Source organism: Hyperolius riggenbachi, chromosome 2, assembly GCF_040937935.1.
Source record: "Hyperolius riggenbachi isolate aHypRig1 chromosome 2, aHypRig1.pri, whole genome shotgun sequence".
Lineage (NCBI taxonomy): Eukaryota > Metazoa > Chordata > Amphibia > Anura > Hyperoliidae > Hyperolius > Hyperolius riggenbachi.
In genome coordinates this window covers 241,558,805-241,579,278 of record NC_090647.1, presented here as the reverse complement: position 1 = coordinate 241,579,278, position 20,474 = coordinate 241,558,805, and the positions used below count along the sequence as shown (strand labels likewise).

The 20,474-nt window shown below is 40.5% G+C and overlaps 1 protein-coding gene across 3 annotated transcripts in view; it reads left to right on the top strand.

The window, feature by feature from the left end:
* The window catches only part of IMPG2 (interphotoreceptor matrix proteoglycan 2), a 122,255-nt gene that overhangs the window by 55,495 nt on the left and 46,286 nt on the right, over positions 1-20,474 (top strand). For 2 of the 3 annotated variants that reach the window (XM_068268433.1, XM_068268435.1), the window contains 6 exons: positions 343-374; positions 473-496; positions 8,441-8,473; positions 10,184-10,233; positions 16,834-16,922; positions 20,143-20,298. In XM_068268433.1, coding sequence (XP_068124534.1) covers positions 343-374; positions 473-496; positions 8,441-8,473; positions 10,184-10,233; positions 16,834-16,922; positions 20,143-20,298 — 384 coding nt within the window. The remainder of the gene's footprint in view (positions 1-342; positions 375-472; positions 497-8,440; positions 8,474-10,183; positions 10,234-16,833; positions 16,923-20,142; positions 20,299-20,474) is intronic. The other variant, XM_068268434.1, reaches the window with a different exon arrangement.

Genomic DNA, 20,474 nt, shown 5'->3' with positions numbered 1-20,474 from the left:
GAGATTGAAAGTTACATTCTTTTCAGTACTCAAATATATTTAAAATATGCAGTTTACTGGATCCTGTGGCTCCACTTCCTGTTGAGATAACAGTGCAATTATATTGGAGCTATGCCTTCCCCACCTTATCATCTCGCACATGAGATAGTCAGGAAGTAGCTGAGGCTGGGAAGCTTAATAACTTTAATACAGTCATAATATAGAATATCCTTTGCAACGATGATGTGCTATACTTGTTTATCATTACTTGTAAGCATTAATTTTCATTGGCTTAATTTTCTTTAGTATGGTCATGTAACTTTGCTTTGCATTTGTTGAGTTGTTTTCCCTGTTTTCTTACAGAAATTGACTGTTTCTAAGCATGCTACAAGCAGGTAAGTTACAATTGACATTAAATACCACTTTCATGGTACATTTTAGTTTATTATCTTTTATTTTACAATTTTAATGACATTTTTTTTCTATTTTAAAGTGCTTGCACTGACTGGAATTGTGGGTGAGTACTCTGCCTACAAATCAAGATGATCAAAGTCAGAGTATAGGCTATGTGAAATTGCAAATAGTTGACAGTATAGTATTGTGTTTGGAACATATATGTATTACTGTGGTCCTAATAGCTCTTATAGATTTTCTATTATCATTATCTTATGTTTGAGCCTTGCATGTTCTGGCCACTATTTATCACCAGACAACACTCTTCACCATTCACTGCAGCAATAAGCTTCACTGTATCTCCATTTTATTATTATTGGGCTTAACATAGCCCTTGATAGAGTATACAGCAGCTTACAACCTTATCCCTAAAATAATCATAGTGCGTCTCTATCTTAGACTAAGGCCATGTAAGGATCCCTCCTGTAGCGTATTCTGTCTGTTGCAGTGGAGCTGCAAATGGACAGTTCTGGCTTATCTGCTTGCATTTGGTTGTGCATTTGCAATAAGTCTCATTGTCATTTGCAATCGCTCTGCAGTTCTGGGCAGCTCAGGATGCTGTCATCATTCCACCAATTGCTTGTTGCAGCTGAGCTCCAGCCAGATAGCCCTGGATTTCCTGCATGCATGTTGTTACATAATACTGCATGTATTTCTTATGGGAGTCCCTTGCATTCACGGCCAGCTAGCAAATGGTAATCAAGCCAGCTCAGGATTGAATGATTACCATTCAACTGTGTGGAAATTTGCATACTTGCATCCATTGGCTGATGCCAGTTTAAAAGTCTGCCTCCCATTTTAGACCCCGCCCGTCATAGCGGTCAGTTCGCTGGTCTGCTGGGCACCTTGACACTCTGTTATAGATCTGTTATTGTAGTTCAATGTGACCTTATTATTTGTGCTTTAGCTAGTTTCTTGATAAATATATATGCAGACTTGCTAATATATATTTATCTGTTAGTTGAGCCATTTGTTATTTTTCTGTATTATTGTTTATTGCCTTGTTCCCTTGCCTGACGGACGTTTGCTGAATCCGCGGTGGGTCAGTGAAGTCCACTATCCTGATAGCGTGGATTTTGCCATCGCCACGTTGCTGACTGGTAGTATTCCTGCTACTCTAGTTCCTGGGAACGTAACTATAGGCTGCAGCTGCTATTAGTTACGTTCTATCCTGTAGTCTTGCCTGGGTGGATGCTTGCTGGTGACTGTTGTTAGCCTGCTTGCTCTGCCTGTGTGGACGTGACTGTGAGCTGCGGTTGCTACTAGTTACGCTCCAATCTATAGTCCTGTCTTGTACCTGTCTGAATGCTTGCTATCGCTAAGGCACCGCAACATCGCACTGCGCTGCCATTGTGTTAAATTTGTAGCGATATCGGAAGCCCAGAGCTGCAGTTGCTCTGGGCAGCCTGTGTAGCCTCTTCCATTGTTCTGCTGCTTAGCCTTGTTGCGCTGGGTGGTCAGAAAGTATGGCCCTGCAGCATCACAGGCCAATTTTGTGGGAAAATCAGTTAACTTATCTGAATGTTTTTGGGATATGACAGGAATTTGAACTGCCCACACAAACATTAAGACAACATAGTTGTATGCGGTCCGGGGTTAGTCATGGAGATAATCTGAAGACAAAATAACAAAGGTTGTTTAAGTAATGCATTTAATGACTAACTGTACAACATTTCTATTCAAGCTTTCAAAACTTTTATTTTATTCTTTTGTATGGTTCTGATCCAGTTCTGTTTTCTGCCTGAAGAAAAAACTTCAATTTGTAAAATAACCCCCGTAAAAACGTAAAACATAAATTGGAGATGGGGCAGGAGAGAGCATTCATACCTACCTGGGGATTCCTCCAGCCCCCTCTGGCATGATCGGGCCCTTGCCGTCCTCTGACGCCTCCTCATTCATCCGCAGGTCTGGGACCAACTGCGCCTGGCCGCACACATGCCCCCATCACGCTTCCAATTGATGATTGTGGATGAACGAGGAGGCCTTGGAGGACGGTGAGGGAGCAATCAGGCTGGAGGGGGCTGGAGGAAGCCCCAGATATGTATACATTTTCTCTCCTGTCCCATTTTAGGCACACTTTAAAGTTTCAAAATCTTGCAAAGAAATTTTGTACAGTTAGTCATAAAAGAAAACATACAGTATACACTCTATGTAGATAGTGTCCTGGTCCAGATTTGAATCAGAATCACCTTTATTCGCCAAGTACGCCAATTGACGTACCCAGAATTATTTGTGGTTCACATGGCCATGGCAGTGAAAAACATGACTTATCGAAAAAAAGGGATTACATTTATACACACAAGGACATGAGCTAGAGCGTAGTATGGAGCAGGGCTGCACAGGAGGGGTTTAAGAAGTTCAGGGTGTGCGGCTGGATGTTAAGCCAGGGGGTTAAAGTGTCCTAGGAGGGCCGGTCTGGTGGGGCGTACTCGAGTGCAGCAGGAGGATAAAGATCCTCAGTTTTATACAGGATTACTGCTTTTCTGTGATTGCCACTTTACCACTATTTATTGGTGGTTTATCAATGAGTACCAGCATGCAATGTAGTCTGCTACTTTTTTTCAGGTGAGAAGTAACAGTCACAACTGGCAATCCATTACTATGTTCAAGTGAATAGAGCTGCAGATTACCAATTGAGGGAGGTTAGAATATTAAAAGCAGCAGTAATTGCCAAACAACAATAACTTTGTGGAATGTGGAGTTATACAATTGGGGATCAGAGTTTAAAAAAGTGCAAAACTAAAATGTTAGTAAATAGTCCCTTGAATGTCAACAAACAAGGTTACCGTTCGATTTTTTTTCTCTTCTAATTTTTGCTCCGATACTGTCATGGCAATTATATACATTAAGAAATTACTCATCATTAGTCCATATTCTTTATTCAGTTTATGCTAAAGGTGCTGTCAAGAGTTGCACAGAGACAATAATCAGTACTAATAGAATTTAAAAGAAAAGGAAATGAAGACGATAAAAACATTTTTCAAAAAAAGGAATTGCCCAAACTCCAGCCAGTTTACCTTCAGTATAGGTTCAAAGTAACATTTTGTATTTTACAGTATTATAAAATAGGATTAAAATCAGAAATGCAAGTATACTGCAATATTGACTTTGACCCCATTTTAAAGGGAACATGAAGTGAAAGATCTATGGAGGCTGACATATCGATTTAATTTTAAACAATACCAGTTGCCTGTCAGTCCTGCTGATCCTCTGCCTGTAATACGTTTAGCCATAGTTCCTGAACAAGAATGAAAATCAGATGTTTCTGACAAAAATCTGACAAGATTAGCTGCATGCTTGTTTCAAGTATGCGATTCAGACACTACTGATGCCAGAATGTTCAGTAGTGCTGCCAGACAATTGGCATTGTTTAAAAGGAAATACATATGGCAGCCTCCATATACCTCTCACTTCAGGTTCCCTTTAAACCACTTAACGATCGCCTAACGCCGATCGGCGTCGGCAGGTCGCAAGTGGTTTCCCATGGAAACGTTCCATGTCAGTTCACGGAGGCTAAATGTAAACACGCGGGGAAGAAATCCCTGCTGTTTACATCATACGGTGCTGCTGCGCAGCAGCACCGTAAAGGAGATCGGCGATCCTTGGCCTCTGATTGGCCGGGGATCGCCGGCATCTGATAGGCTGAAGCCTATCCTAGGCGGCGCAGGATGGATATCCGTCCTGCGCAGCCCATACCTAGAGGGAGAGACAGGGAAGGGCAGAGAGGGCGGAAATCGCTGCGGTGGGGGGCTTTGAGGAGCCCCCCCCCCGCAGCACGCAGATAGCCGGCGGCGGTCAGACCCCCCAGCAGGACATCCCCCTAGTGGGGAAAAAACGGGGGAAGTCTGGTCGCCCTGGCTGAAGCCTGAAACCTGATCTGTGCTGTGGGCTGGAGAGCCCACGCAGCACAGATCAGTCAGAGAAGCCCTGGTCCTTAAGTGGTTAAAGGAAACCTTAGACGTTTAATAGGGGTGTACTGTATTTATATTTACCTGGGGCTTCCTCCAGCCCGATGAAGTGCGTGGGCTCCCTCGTCATTCTCTCTGGCTGCTCTGTTCTCTCCAGAAGGCTCCTGAGGGCAGGAGCTTGACGGGGTGGGCGGCAGGGATAACAAGAGCACAGAGCGGAAGTGAGGAAGCCCACATACCTCATGAGGCTGAAGCAAGCCCCAGGTAAGCATAAATTCACCAGTATTAAACATCTCAGGTACACTTTGAGTAAAGCTTATGTTGCAGTGCATGCTGGACATCATATTGTAAAATGGTTTGTCTTGCCAAAAAGGGCTAATTTACCATTGATGGAAGTGGTGTGTCTTAATGTAAATATAAAGAGATTCCACCTCAGATCGCTGGATATTGAAATATAAAAGCCTGCATTAATACTAGCGTTGAGAGAAGAATGAGAGAAAAAAAAATAGCACTAGAGCAGAGTTAGATTGAGTAATATCACTTCATATAATCATAAAAATAAGGAGTATTTTGGTGGATTTGAGAACTTTGGGAACAGCATGGAATATCCTTCCTATTTAATCGTAATACTGTATATTTAAAAAAAAAAAAAAAAGACCAGATGAAAATATAAAGAGGGTGAACAATATTTAGGAAATGGGTCATTGCTATTCAAAGTTTTAATTGCATCTCTGGCTTCTCTTAGAGAGTGTGACATTTGTGAGATTTTGGGAGAGCCAATGGTTCTATTAGGAAATAAAAAGGAATTTATGGCAGTTGGCACATTACACAGGGACAGTGTTGATTCTCTAGAAATACGCATTGTTGCCCCTTAATTAAATGAAATTGCTTGAAAATGATTGCCTGCAGACTTGCATAGTCAAATTTACTTTCATTTAACAGACAAAAGAAACTTGTAACAGTATTTAGGATACTTCATTTGAATAAGGAGCCTATTCATTGGATTAAACATTATAGAGTCCAAAATATATTTCCCTAAAAAAGCAAAAAAAAACAAAAACCAAATTCATAACATTTAAATGCTGATTGCTTTCTTATTACCAAAACTGAAAGCAGTTATTTTTGCACACTTGCAGAGCTTATTATTTTGTTGAATAATAGTTGCATAACAATTAGGTAACTAGGTTAATAAGGGCATCTGAAAAATGTTTTTGAAACAGCTGAAATGACATTTGATGGTTATTTTGGGAGCAGTGCATGATACAAGATAATCAGCAAATCTATAACCAGAACAGTAAAAGGATGTGTTTCTCAGGCTGGGAGTGTGCATGGTGTAAGAGGGACTGTTCCCTTGAAAATATCTGTATCGTAATCTGACCTGAAAACCAACAATTCAACAATAAGTGATTCATAATATTTAGATACTCATTTGACTAAAATTCAAACCAATAAGAATATATACTTTTTCTTTTATAATATCTTTATATAAAAATTGTTTATTGGGTGAAGAATTTGAGTATATACAAAGATGAATAAATTATAGAAGCACATCATTTTAAATATGGAACAAAAACCATAAAAGAAATAGACAATAAAGAATCCTTAAATAGTTGATCAAACTGCAGCTAAAGTAACTAAGGCAAATATTCCCAGGTAGTAAGAAACTGTTTCTCAGCATATTAGAAGTGTGTTGAAAGACAATTTCTTATGCTTTTGCCTAGCATTCCTCAGCACCACCCATCACCTATTAATTGGCTATTTCTATATCAGTTTCTTTCACTTTATATTTTAAATATTTTTCTTACTTTCTTAAAATTTCTTATACAAAGCGCAAAAAAAGAGTGACCTCTAACCTCTTTTCACCCTTTGTTGCCATGCCAACTAGTTTTTTTCAGGACAATGTAGCAGGCCAGTGTTGGGATCCACACTTTAACAGCACTAGTCTGCCAAGTCCATTACATGTTGTTGCGCTGTATGAGGGAGGTAGAAGCCTTGCAAAGCACCCATGTCCTCAGTAGGGATGGTCAGTAATGCTGATTTCCGATTCCTTGGACATTCCGATTCCGAAAGTAATCTGATTTCTCATTCCAATTTCTGACTTTACGAAACTTCTGAATAGTTACTCTAATTAGCTAAATACTTCTGACTCGGAAGCATTGGACCATGTCTATGATTGTGCTAATCTTGCTCTGAGGCATCTTGTACAGTAGACTAAACACATTTGGGTGATAGAGAATGTATTTATTTTTATTGGATTATTATTTTTTCTTTTCATCTACACTGAGATACATAATTGACTTCAATCAGTATTAACTTTATCATTTTGCAGACCCTGATGTGAGCTTTACTATGCTTTTTAATAATTCCCGTCTTAGCTCTCCTGTGTCCGTGTGTTGGTGCCAGCTGCCTGCCACACATGTGCAGCATGCGGCCGTGGGTGAGCATCAGACTGGGGACCGTGGACACGAACGTGCCAGTTCCCTGGGGCCAATATTAATCAGGCTTTCTGACTAGTAACACAATAAATATGTATAAATAGTACCAACTCTACTTAAACACAGTCTCTCCAGTTGCATTACAACCCTATTTATTGCTTATTATGTTCCTGACAACCTTACAAAAGGTCATAACATTTCTGAGTGATTGTGAACAGCACATTTGACAGCTGGAAAAAGCAAGGAATGAGGAACTCTGCAAACATAAAAAGCAGGTGTGGATTCCAGTGAGAAGGTCTTACAAATAGACTTTTAGGCCCATATGCAATTCATTTTTTCACCTGAGTTATCTCCTAGGAGATAATTCTCATCTTCTCTGTAAACTACATTTTCAGCATTTTACAATTGAAAAAGTACCCAAAAGTTGGGGGAAAAGTACTATCAAATTTATTTGGAGTAATTTCTTGCTTGCGGGTGACTTCAAAGGCATTTTATGATAAGTTGAAAAATATCACCAAGGAGAAAACTCAGGAGGAGAAGTGAATTGCATATGGCCCCTAGACCTTAAAAACAAAATAAGAATACTGAATACCAGGAAAATCCTAATAACTTATAATTGACTTCATAAAGTCGGCTCCTACCCCTCCTCCCATTACATCGATGGCACCGAGGTGGCCAGAGTGCCCTGCGCTCGCCTGCTGGGCACCACTATCTCCAACGATCTCAGTTGGAGGGTCAACATCACGTCAACCCAACGGAAAGCCCAGCAGAGACTCTTCTTCCTCCGCCAACTGCGGAAGTTCGGCATGGCGCAGGAGATCCTAACATGCTTTTACACTGCCACCATTGAATCGATCCTCTGCTCCGCCATCTTGGTCTGGTATGTGGGTGCCACCGCCAGCGACAGGCACAAATTACAGAAGATCATTAGGTCGGCGGAGAGGGTAATTGAGAGACCTCTGCCTCCACTTGACCACCTGTATAACACAAGACTGCGAGCCAGGGCACTGAGGATTGCAAGCGACCTCTCTCACCCAGGCCACTGTTTTTTCACCCCACTTACACTGGGTCGGAGGCTTCGAGCCATCCCCACCAAGACCACCAGACACAAGAACTCGTTCTTCCCGATGGCCGTTAGCCTCCTGAACTCCCTTAATATTCTACCACCCTCTATCAGCGCCCTGCCACCTGCATAGGAGTGGTAGATTTCAGTAGTGTGTGTTTTCGTAAGATGAATACTGAGCTATATGTATATCTAATGCTGACTGTAGATTTGTGTATGTCTATATTTGAGTATGAGTTATTACTGTCATTCTAATGTTTCTTCCCTGCATTTCTTTCTATGTACTGCTCCATTGTGCCAAACCCAATTCCGGGCTTGACCCAGTCATGCTTGGCGAAATAAAATGATTCTGATTCTGATAAAGATGAATACCATAAAAAATATATAATTATGACATCATATTTCACATACTACAGGAATTCGACACATTAATTTTAATCCATGAACATATTCCTACTACAAATCATTTGGTTATTGTCAGTGGTGATTTAAGTGGCAGCAAGCTATTGCTGAATCTAATACCAAATGCATTGTTCTTATATTGAATACTTGTTGCTACACCCCCAAGTTTAGCCCTCTCTCTTATTCTAAACAATGTTCAGCAAAGGCCTTGCTCCATGGCAGGACCAGTGCAGGTAAGCAGCAACTATAGCTCTCAGTAATAACATTACAATCTAAGATTTTAGAGTGCTTCTATTAGGTGGGATCTCCAGGGATCATTCACACAGTAATATTTAATTATACATATTAGTACAAGTCCCACAATGCATTGCAGGAGTCTGACAGCCACAGTTATGACTCATAAAGGCAGATGCATTGTGGGACTTGTAGTTCCTTAACAGCTGAAGAGCCAAGTTTGCAGATCACTGCGTTATGCAAACAAGTGCATACATTTCATGTGCTTTTCTAAAACATATGCGTGAATGAACCCATTTCCTTCCAAACACTGGAACTCGATAAAACAAATATTTATTTAAATAAGTATATGAGGATGAGGATGTTTTAAGAAAACAATGAAAGTTTTATGATCACACTATAAAATCCAGTGGATGGCTACCTATTTTAAACGTGACCATAGACACAGACACAGTCTTTGAATATATGCATTAACAATATGCAGACTTACAGGTAGATGATAGTGTGAAGACAATGTCACACAAGACACTATGTAGCCAACACATGTAAATGCCTACAATTGCCTCTGTAGCTATAATTCACTGTAGCTGCATGTCATAACATTAGATGTCAGTTATTAAAGGGTACCTGAAGTGACATGTAACATCTTGGGATAAACGTGTGCATGTACAATCCCAATTCTACACAGAACTAGCCTGTGTTCCTTCTCTTCTTTTTCTCTCTGTAAAACACAGGTGTCCAACTCGGCCCTCGAGGGCCAAATCCATGCCAGTGTTTAGGATGGACTGTGAAATAAAGAAATGTGTTCTAACTGATGAAACATGCCTATCCTGATTAAGTCTCATCAATTAGTTTGAGCTGAACCAAAAATGTGTGAGGACCTCGGCCCTCAAGGACTGGAGTTCGACACCGGTGCTGTAAGAGTTAGTAAATTTAGGACTCTAACTTGCACATTTTCTGCAGTCTTAGTGTCCTTGCAATAATGCAACTATCACTTATAAGGAATTACAGGTTATTAAACTCCTCTGTGGGTGAGCAGAAATGCCCGTGAGTGCAGGCAACAAATAAAAGAAAACAAGATTTGGCTGTATTGGTGCTGAATAAACAGTATCATTCACCTGAGCCAGTAAAAACTTTAAACGTAGATTTTTAACTGTTCAAACCAAAATAAGACTATGAGATTCCAGGTCCTATTTAGGATTAAGACAATAGATACAATTGTTTACCTCATCAGTTTCTTTTCACTTCAGGTTTGCTGTAGAGCATAAACTACTTTTATTTCTAAAATCCACTTTAAAGGACAACTGAAGCAACAGGGATATGGAGGCTGCCATATTTATTTCCTTTTAAGCAATACCAGTTGCCTGGCTACCTGACTATCCTGCTGATCCTCTGCCTCTAATTTAAATTTAGCCATAGACCCTGAACAAGCGCAGGCAGATCAGGTGTTTCTGACATTATTGTCAGATCTGACAAGATTAGCTGCATGCTTGTTTCTGGTGTTATTCAGACACTACTGAAGCCACATAGATCAGCAGGGCTGACAGGCAACTGGTATTGTTTAAAATGAAATAAATATGGCAGCCTCCATATCCCTCTCACTTCAGGTGTCATTTAACTGTCTAAATCAAATTTAGTTATATAGTCATTTATATGTTTTCTGGTTAAATGCATTCCATGACAAGTTCCTTTCATGTTCTTTTTTTCAGTTCAGATGTAACATCAGTGACCCAAACAGCGGAAACAACAACATTTCGAGGTATTTACATTCAAAAAACATATTTGGAACTTATTATAACTTAAAGAAAATCTGTAACAAAAAACGTTCCCCTGGGGGGTACTCACCTCGGGTGGGGAAGCCTCCGGATCCTATTGAGGCTTTCCCCATCCTCCTGTGTCCCACGGTGGCAGCGATAAAGCTCACCGAACGGCGGGGATGTAAATATTTGCCTTCCCAGCTCCAGCGCAGGTGCAGTATTGGCTCTCCGCTTGGAGATAGGCAGAAATAGCCAATTGCTGTCGGTTTGCTTTACTGCGCAGGTGCACGTCTCCTGCACCTGTGTAATAGAGCAGCACGGTGGCGTAGTGGTTAGCTCTCTCGCCTTGCAGCGCTGGGTCCCTGGTTCGAATCCCAGCCAGGGCACTATCTGCAAAGAGTTTGTATGTTCTCTCCGTGTCTGCGTGGGTTTCCTCCGGGCACTCCGGTTTCCTCCCACATTCCAAAAACATACGGATAAGTTAATTGGCTCCCCCTAAAATTGGCCCTAGACTACAGTACGTTCACTACATAATATAGACATATGGCAATGGTAGGGATTAGATTGTGAGCTCCTTTGAGGGACAGTTAGTGACAAGATATATATATATACACTGTACAGCGCTGCGTAGTATGTTGGCGCTATATAAATACTAAATATTAATAAAAATAATAATAATAATAGAGCAGACCCGACAGAGGTCGGCTATTTCCGCCTTTTTCCAAGCGGAGGGCCGCACAAATTGTCGGCTGTGCGTTACGTGGGCTGCAGCGAGACCGCCGTGGGACATAGGAGGACGGGGGAAGCCTCGATAGGATCCGAAGGCTTCCCCCACCCGAGGTGAGTACCCCCCAGGGGAACTTTTTTCTGTTATAGAGTCTCTTTAAAGAAGAACTCCAGTGGAAATAATGTAATGAACAAAAGTGCTTAATTTTTACAATAATTATGTATAAATGATTTAGTCAATATTTGCCTATTGTAAAATCTTTCCTCTCCCTGTTTTACATTCTGACATTTATCATATGGTGATATTTTTACTGCTGGCAGGTGATGTCACTGGAAGAGGTGCTGCTTGCTTTTTTGGCAGTTGGAAACAGCTGTTATTTTCCACAATGCACCATGGTCTTGACATAACAACGTGGGAGGGGTTTCAACACAATATCAGCCATACAGAGTCCCCGATGTTCTCTTTGAGAAAAAGAAAATATTTCTCATGGGAAAGGGCAGGGGTCGAGTGGGGCGTGGACGCAGGTGGACGACGTCCACTTGCTTTTTTCAGAAAGTGGACTCCGTCCACCCTGGCATCTGTGGAGGGAGAGAGCGCAGTGGAAGGAGAGCTGTGCGCAGCGGTGGGGAAGGGGGGCCATTTCCCCCCTCCTTCCCTCACCTTGGGGCTCTCCATCCCCCGCTCTCCCCTCCAAAAGTAACAAATGAGCAGCTGGCAGCGGGCGGGAGTCGAAACTTACCTCACTCTCCTCCGAAAAGCTGAGTAAGTACTGATGTCCGGTTCATTTGAGCCGGTTGTTTCCTGTGAGTTGTGTGATCCGGCTCATCACACTGAACTGAATCAGTTCAGTGGATGAGACAGGAACTGCAGCTGAATACTGCAGCTGCAGTTCCTGTCTCCTCCACTGAACTGATTCGATTCAGTATGATCAGCCGGATCACTGAACTCACAGGAAAGAACCGGCTCAAATGAACCGGACATCACTACTTACCCGGCTTACCCGGAAGGAAGAGGTAAGTCACGCTGCTGTCAGGCTCCCACAAATTTTAGTTCTGGAGGGGTAGAGGGAGGAAGGGGGAGCCCTGAGGGGGGAGGAGACATTCCCCGCTGTGCCCACCAATCCCTCCTCTCTGTGCTGCCTGACTACATATACTGGGGATATATACACCTGTCTACATATACTGGGGACATATACTCCTGGCTACATATACTGGGGATATATACACCTGTCTACATATACTGGGGACATATACTCCTGGCTACATATACTGGGGATATATATACCTGTCTACATATACTGGGGACATATACTCCTGGCTACATATACTGGGGACATATACTCCTGGCTACATATACTGGGGACATATACTCCTGGCTACATATACTGGGGACATATACTCCTGGCTACATATACTGGGGATATATACACCTGTCTACATATACTGGGGACATATACTCCTGTCTACATATACTGGGGACATATACTCCTGGCTACATATACTGGGGACATATACTCCTGGGCACATGTACTGGGGACATATACTCCTGGGCACATATACTGGGGACATATACCTTTAGCTACATATACTGGCACTTATACCCCTGACTACATATACTGGGCACATATACCCCTGGCTACATATACTAGGCAACTATACCTCTGGCTACATATACTGGGGACTACTATACTCATGGCTACTTATACTGGGGACACTTATAGACCTGGCTACCTATGCTGGGGGTACCTATTTTGGGGGAACTGCTGTCAGATTATCTGCATTTTTGTGGAACCGCTGTTATGTATTTTGGGGAACTGCTGCCAGATTGTGTATGTTTGGGGGAGCACTGCTGCCAGATTATATGTATTTTGGGTGTTACTTGTATTTTGGGTGACTCACTGCCAGGTTTTGCGTATTTTGGGGAACTGCTTCCAAATTATGTGTATGTTGGGGGAACTGCTGCTGCCACACTGTCTATTTTGGAGGAACCACTGCCATATTATCTGTATTTTGGAGGAACTTCTACCAGATTATGTGTTTTTTTTGGTGAAATGCTGTCAGATTACATCTATTTTTGGGGGATACACTATGGCAGAGCTCAAACTTCCCTGGCAGACCTTTTAAATCACTGCTAAGGTCATGTATATTTGACCCCACCCATGACCACGCCCACATTATGTTTGACTACGCCCATTTTTTTGGCACGCCGCGCTATGCGCGGCACAGGGCTTTTTAGGGTGAGTCCACTCACCTTTTTTTTCCAGGACTAGACCCCTGGGAAAGGGGGTATCAGCTACTGATTGGGATGAAGTTCAAACCTTGGTCATGATTTCTCTGTAAGAAATATTTGCTTTCATTGGATCTGCTACACCACAGATTCTGTGTTATTTATAGTAATAAATTAAAATCATATGTTTTATCAGCTTGTCCATCACAACATGGGTCTATAGCAGCCTCAAAGATATGGAGTGGATAGAGGTGCCCAAGTTAAAATAAAACTAGGTTAAAACCAATAAAACAAGTAATCAAGAAGTGACTAACCTCAAAAGGTTACAGATTACCCAGCAAGCTCATGGTGAACCAGAACTCTTAAGAGATTTGGGTCACCATGAGCTTGCTGGTAATGTGTATCTCTGGGTGCTTCAAGTCCTACTCCATAGAGCCACATTAATTCAACCAATCTGAAACAATCTGTATTTATGTTGGCTCTGTACAACTAACAAGCTGACATATCATATCTGACATATGGCTAGGACACCAGAAAGGTGGGAGACAAACACTCCCATGTTTGCAGCATGTCGGACTCGATCTATGTCACGACAGCCATTGGAGTTGTGTAATATACATCTGGTTGGTTCAGATGCCTCCTTGCCTTTCTGGTGTCCTAGCCATGCACTGTAAACAGGATTGACAGATAGCACTTTCGGCAACTTGGCCTGATGAAGGGTCTTTTGGGCCCGAAACGAGCGTGTCGTTGCCTCTTTTTCAAATTGCACTAAGTCTATGATCAAATTATATGTTTGTGCTAGAAATTCTGTATTTGAAGCACCTGCAAGGAACTTCTCATAGAGATTTTTAATGGAACCCTTTTTTTGAATTTTGTGTCAATAAAGCTTTTGATATTTTTGTACATTCAAAGATCTTGTATGAACTTTTTTCTCTAAGGTCCTTTCTATATACTTGAAGTTGTTAAAAGGGGGTGAAGTGGATGACCCCAAAAAGGATCAAAAGGTTTTTTCTCCTTTTTCCTTTTGTAAAAAGTGCAGTACTCCCAATTATACGTTGGAGACATCACATGCTCACTCCAACCTAAATAATCGCAAATAACTTTTGTTTTAAGATGGCAAACTTTTGTTCTGCTTACCTCAAAGGATGACACTAACAATGTGTAAACATTTGGCCTGAGAAAGTGGGTTGAGCCTGAGATGCCATTGTCAAATAAAAACCCTTGTTTTTATGCCACTATTAGTGTCATCCTTTGAGGTAAGCCACCTCTTCCTTACTTGTTTTATTGGTTTTAACCTATTTTTTTTTCTCAACTTGGGCACCTCTAGCCCCCATATGTATTGTCTCACTCTCTTTAGAGGGTGTGACTCCCAGCTCCCAACATTTTCACTTTCACAATCCATACAGAAAGAATCACACATCTGTGTAGATCAGTTTCTGGTGCTGGATCCCTGAGGCAAGAGTAACTCGTGATCAAAAGGAGAGGTCCGCACCCAGGCTTTTGTCAGGAACAGTGTCAATCTATTGTACCATCACACACATACAACATCTGACCATACGGTCAGACGTTTGAAGAAGTGGCTCCCATTAATTCGGTGAGCAACTTGGATAGTTGAGAAATCCCATGGCACAGTATCTACAGTTCTAGACTCTTTTAACTCTTGAAGCACAGCAGAGAAGCAACTATAAATCAAGGAGTCTCGTAGCACAGTTTTGATGAGGCATCCAGTTATACTAGAGCAATGTTCTCTCTCCTCTATGCTATGAGTTTATATGGGAATATTATAGGCATATGTAAGGTGTACACTAGAATACAGACATAGATATGTAATTATACCACCAGAAATAGGACCAATAAGTAATTCTGATTTCATTTAAAAGTTCTGGTTCTGTGGCTCTGATGTTCATCCTAAGGCTTCACTGTGTTATAAGTCATTGATTTGGCACAGATATGCACACAGAAAATCCAGCTCATGGTAATCCAAAACCACGAGGAAGGTATAAGGGGCTCAAAGAGGCCTAAAAGCCTTCTTACTAAAGAAGCTATACTTAAAATGATTTTGCCTGTGCTATCTGGGTATTCTATAGTATTGGTCCAAACCCTGTGCCGTACAAATATATAAATCAATGACTCTGTAAAATGTTTAAGCTATAGGTTCACCATACACCAGTGGTTCTGGATGTGTGCCTGGCTTTTAGGGGCATAAGTAGATGATTTGCATATTCAGCAGTGATGCATCAGGGGAACCTTACTTGCTACCTGTTGTTTTAAGAAAGCAAAATCAAGTTATATATGCAGTGAACTTAAAGAGGAACTTTAAAGAGAACCCGAGGTGGGGATCTTAGAGTTAAATCTATACACAGAGGCTGGGTCTGGCTATAGTGCCCAGTCTCTGTTGCTAGTTGAATCCCCCGTAAGTCCCCCCTGCACTCCGTTCTAGCCCATAAATGACAGCCGCGCTGTTGGCTCTGTTTACCTTTCTAGTGCCACTCACGCTGCTCCCCCCGCCTCCTGCAGAGCGCCGGTCCCCGCCCGCATCCCTTCCCTCCAATCAGCGGCGAGGGAAGGGACGTGGGCAGGGATCGGCGCTCTGCAGGAGGTGGGGGAGCGGCGTGAGTGGCACTAGAATGGTAAATAGAGCCTGCTGCGACACGCTCAGTGTCGACAGCGCGGCTGTAATTTATGGGGGGAGAGCGGAGCGCAGGGGGGATTTAGGGAAGATTCAACTAGCAACAGAGGCTGGGCACTATAGCCAGACCCAGCCTCTGTGTATAGATTTAACTCTAAGATCCCCACCTCGGGTTCTCTTTAAGCTTCTTAGCGTTAATCCCGAGTCAAGCTCGGGAGGGAAATCCACAGCTCAGAACAGTTGTTCTGTGCCTGAGTGAGTTATATACAGAAGCTTCTGCAGATCTCTCTGTGGTATGTTTTTAGGGTCTAAAAGCTTGTAAAAAAATTGTACAGCTTTTAGACCTTAAATCTGGAAATAATCAAAACACCAGGGTGGTTAATGGCACAGCAGAATGTAATTAACTATTCAGGACATCTATTTTTACCATATTATCCAGGTTTAGGCATCATAAACATCTGTTTTATCTATACATGGCAGAGGATGGGGGGATCCCCACAGTCATTCACTTTGCCAGCAGTAAAGATGCCAACATCTCTAATTTAACAATGTAAACCAAGGTGGGGGAAGATTTTACAATAGGCAAACATTTAAATAAATAATTTACAAATGAATATAGTAAAAATACATTTTATTAGATAAGTTATTTACTGTAAAATTCTACTTTTTCATTTATTGAACTGAATACTTGTTCGAAATATGCAATTCACAAGGTACTGAATGCAGTGAAGGAATATCCCAATCAGACAGTCAGCACCTTCCAGAAGATACTGCGAAAGCTCCATGTTTCTAACATATCATTAACACCTATCAAAATGCTTAATAATATAGCCAAGTACATTAGAAACTAATAAGAAGAATTTCATCTCACAAGTTGAAAAAAAATGCTTTATTACAATACTAGGATGCAGGTATTGATCAAATACTCAGTATTAATCATTCAAATATTTAGCGGCATGAGTTTTTGAATCATTATTGTACTTTGCAATGTCTTAAACTGCATGTATTTTGTTTTAATAGATGCGGCTGCTAATGTACCACAGTCATATGAGATAGCAATTGAAAGCTATTCACCTACCAGCTTTCTAAAGCAAGAAGAGATTGAAGAGGCAAGTATACCTCTTCCCGTTCTTTTCTCAGTACAATTGTAAAAGGTACACATTATGGTTATAACAGGCTGATTTATAAACTGGGGAAGTTATTAACTGTTTCTAAAAACACTGAAAGGCAAAACAGAAGCACTGATACATTTTATGAGACAGATTCACTACAGTGCCTCAACATGCTTCATAAATTTCTTACTGCTCAGATGTTGCCCTGTGTCAATAAAAAAACAAGTCCCAGACTTCTCGTTAACTTAGGAACAAGTTGACTGCAAGTATATTGACAAAATCTGTTACAGGATCACAAAACTGGGTCTGTCAATGTTTCAACTGGTGAACCCTGGTGAAGGTAAAAGTGGAACCCTGGTCCTCCTATTTTCCCTGCAGTAGTTATGGTCATGTCTAGGAGAACTCATGGAAAATCATGTTATCAGTTTGGTAGATATGCAAGTCTCTGATTTGCTTGTCATGATCATGTGTCAAAGCAAGATGTGCACCTCAAAAGAAAAATGATCTCACAACGCACCAAATGTATGAAAATTTCAAATGTATTGCTTTATTATTGATCATAGGCATGAAATAAAATAACATACGGCAAAAACACCACCATAGGAGAGAATGGGGGTGACAAAAACAATTAAAAACCCCAAAATTTGGGGTGGGTGGCCGTGGGAAATATTAATCCGGTGAGAACAATATAGTATACATAGGCAAATACAATAAACTTTGAAAATAATTATATGCACAATGTAGGTAGCAGGGGGTGAACAGAGTCCCATAAGACTCTGCATGTATTGGGCTCTTGCGGACCCTGGATTGATGAATTTTATATTTTGTATTGCACTTAGCACTTTGTGATTCTATTGCATATGTATATTCTTATGGGACTCTGTTCACCCCCTACTACCTAAATTGTGCATATAATTATTTTCTATGTTTATTGTATCTGTCTATGTATACTATATTGCTTTTTAATTGTTTTTGTCTCACCCCATTTTCTCCTAAGGTAGTGTTTTTTTCTTATGTTATTGTATTCCATGGCTGTGATCAATAATAAAGTAATACATTTACAATTTTCAAACATCTGGTGCATTGTGAGATCTTTTTTTTTTTTTTTTGGTCAGGTGTACATTTAATTTGATCTAGATACACACATCTGTATGGGATAATATTTTTGCTGTGCTCTCTGGACTTTCTTTGTTCAAAGCAGGATGTGATCACAGAAAATCAGAGATATGCAAATCTATCAGCCAATCTCTGATTTCTATCTACTTTTTCACTTATTTGTTACCTTTTCACTATTTCTTCACTATGTGTACAGTGTAACAGTATTGTAATAGTTTAGGATGCCTTTTGGTTTCACTTTGCATTGCCATTCTACATAAATTAGATACATTAGATTAATTTAAATAAAATTTTAAGAAAAATAGAACATATTTACTCTGGAAAAGTTTCATACCTACCAGTCCTTTGAGAACTGTAGAAAAACATATTTAAAACATGGAGGACATACGTTCTGTATACTTTTAGGCCAATGGAAATGAACTCTCTAATGGATCATTTTACCCTTATGTTGTGGTTCTGCCTTGAGGACATAGGAGGCAGTCTGGGTTCTCTGGAGCACAAAAAAGAAGATCCATGACCTAAGGACCTTTGTCTTTTGATGCATATCTGGCGTAGCCGTCGTGGGAACTGTAAATGCAGTGGAGATAACTTTTAGGATGTCTCAATCTATCCAGAATGGTAAATTCTAAAGGGTATATTCTGCACAGGGAGAGGGAAAAGGGGGAGGGGGGGTACTTTTCATGGTAAGGTAGGAAGGTTTTTTTCTTTTTCTCTCAAATGTTTCTAAGACGTTACTTAATTTAACAACATCTCTATGGAGTACTGAAATACATCTAGCCTTGTATATGGAAATGTTTGTGGATGTTAACATTTTTTGAAGAAAATATAACATCTTACATAAAATTTTGCAGTTTTTTTCAAAAGTACCCCGGGTTAATGAGAATTTATTAACTCATATTATTGGGTTACTAGCAGTAAGTTTTAGATAACCTGATTCTAGATGGAGATCACTTTGTAAGCTTCATAAGGTACATATGATCAAAATAATTTTTTGTTTGTATCACAGATAAAGAGATTGTAGGCAGTAGACAATAATAGATTGGTAGGCTACACAATCCTCAGTGATTCTACAATCCAAGAATTGTAGTACAATTTAAATTCTGAAACCGTTGAAGATTCCCCCTGAATGACTTGCTTGTATCTTGCAATTAACTAATATTTCTTGTGATTGTTACTAATTGTGTTGCTACTACTGTGATATAAAAGTGTCTTTGTTTTCAGTAGTATAGTTGTTGTATAATTAGCATACTTAATTTACATAATAGTCATAATATTAGAATATCTGCTAAGTAAAGCATTAGCCAACCTCGGGTTGTCTCTGGCAGACACCATCAGTTATGACATTGGTAGGGAACCTTGGCTCTCCAGCTGTGATAAAACTACAAATCTCAGCATGCATTATCAGAGGAAATCAGGCCCTGTAGCATCCCAGGGATAGCTATCACTGCACTGAGCTACAGTTCAAGACCGATAGAAGGATGCTTCCTTCTAATGCCTGGTACACAAAATGCAATTTCCCATCCGATTGACGGTCAAAACGATTATTTCTAACAGGTCCAAACTGGTTTCTGATTGTTTTTCTGATCAATTTTGTATGGAAGTGATCGGAAAATCAGTCATAAAAATGATTGGCAATAAGTTTGGACCAGTTGGAAATCATCGGTTTGACCGTCAATCTGACGGTAAATTGCATCGTGTGTACCAGTCATAAGATTGCTGTATTTGGACTATCCTAAAATCATTATAGTGATATAGTTAGAACTACAATTTATGATGCCAGATAATGTATTCAAGGCACATTGTTCAGTGCTAGTTATTGTTAAGTCACTGGCTTCACATTTTGCTTGGATCACGAAACTACCATTCTCATATTGATCATTGTTTTCCGCAGTGCTAGAACTTGCACTCCTGACAACAATTAGACTTTTTCAAACCGTTAACTAATACTTTAGGGCTACATGCAAAACTATACGAATTATGTTGAATTGTCTTTTATAATATTCAGTACTTGCAAAAATTAAGACAGGGCTCACTAATGGAAGAGACTTCTATATTGTTAAACACCGTCTGTATTAATTGTTGGAATATTTTTTTCTAACAGCTGGACAATGAAATATTCAGAGTTACAGAGAAGCCAAAAAAAGTAGACAAAATGGTTGAATTCAGCATCTTGATTCTAAATGAGCAATACAGCCCTGAACTAAGTGATAAGTCTACAGATGCCTATACAGAATTTGCTGGAAAGTTCATTGCTGATGTGAGTATCTATCTATCTATCTATCTATCTATCTATCTATCTATCTATCTATCTATCTATCTACCTAACCACTGGGTATTGTTTGCAAGGAACTTAAAATAAACCCCCCGGTAGGAAATTCATAGTGGGGATACTCATTAATATCAACTAATACATGTGTATTCCTAGTGACAATA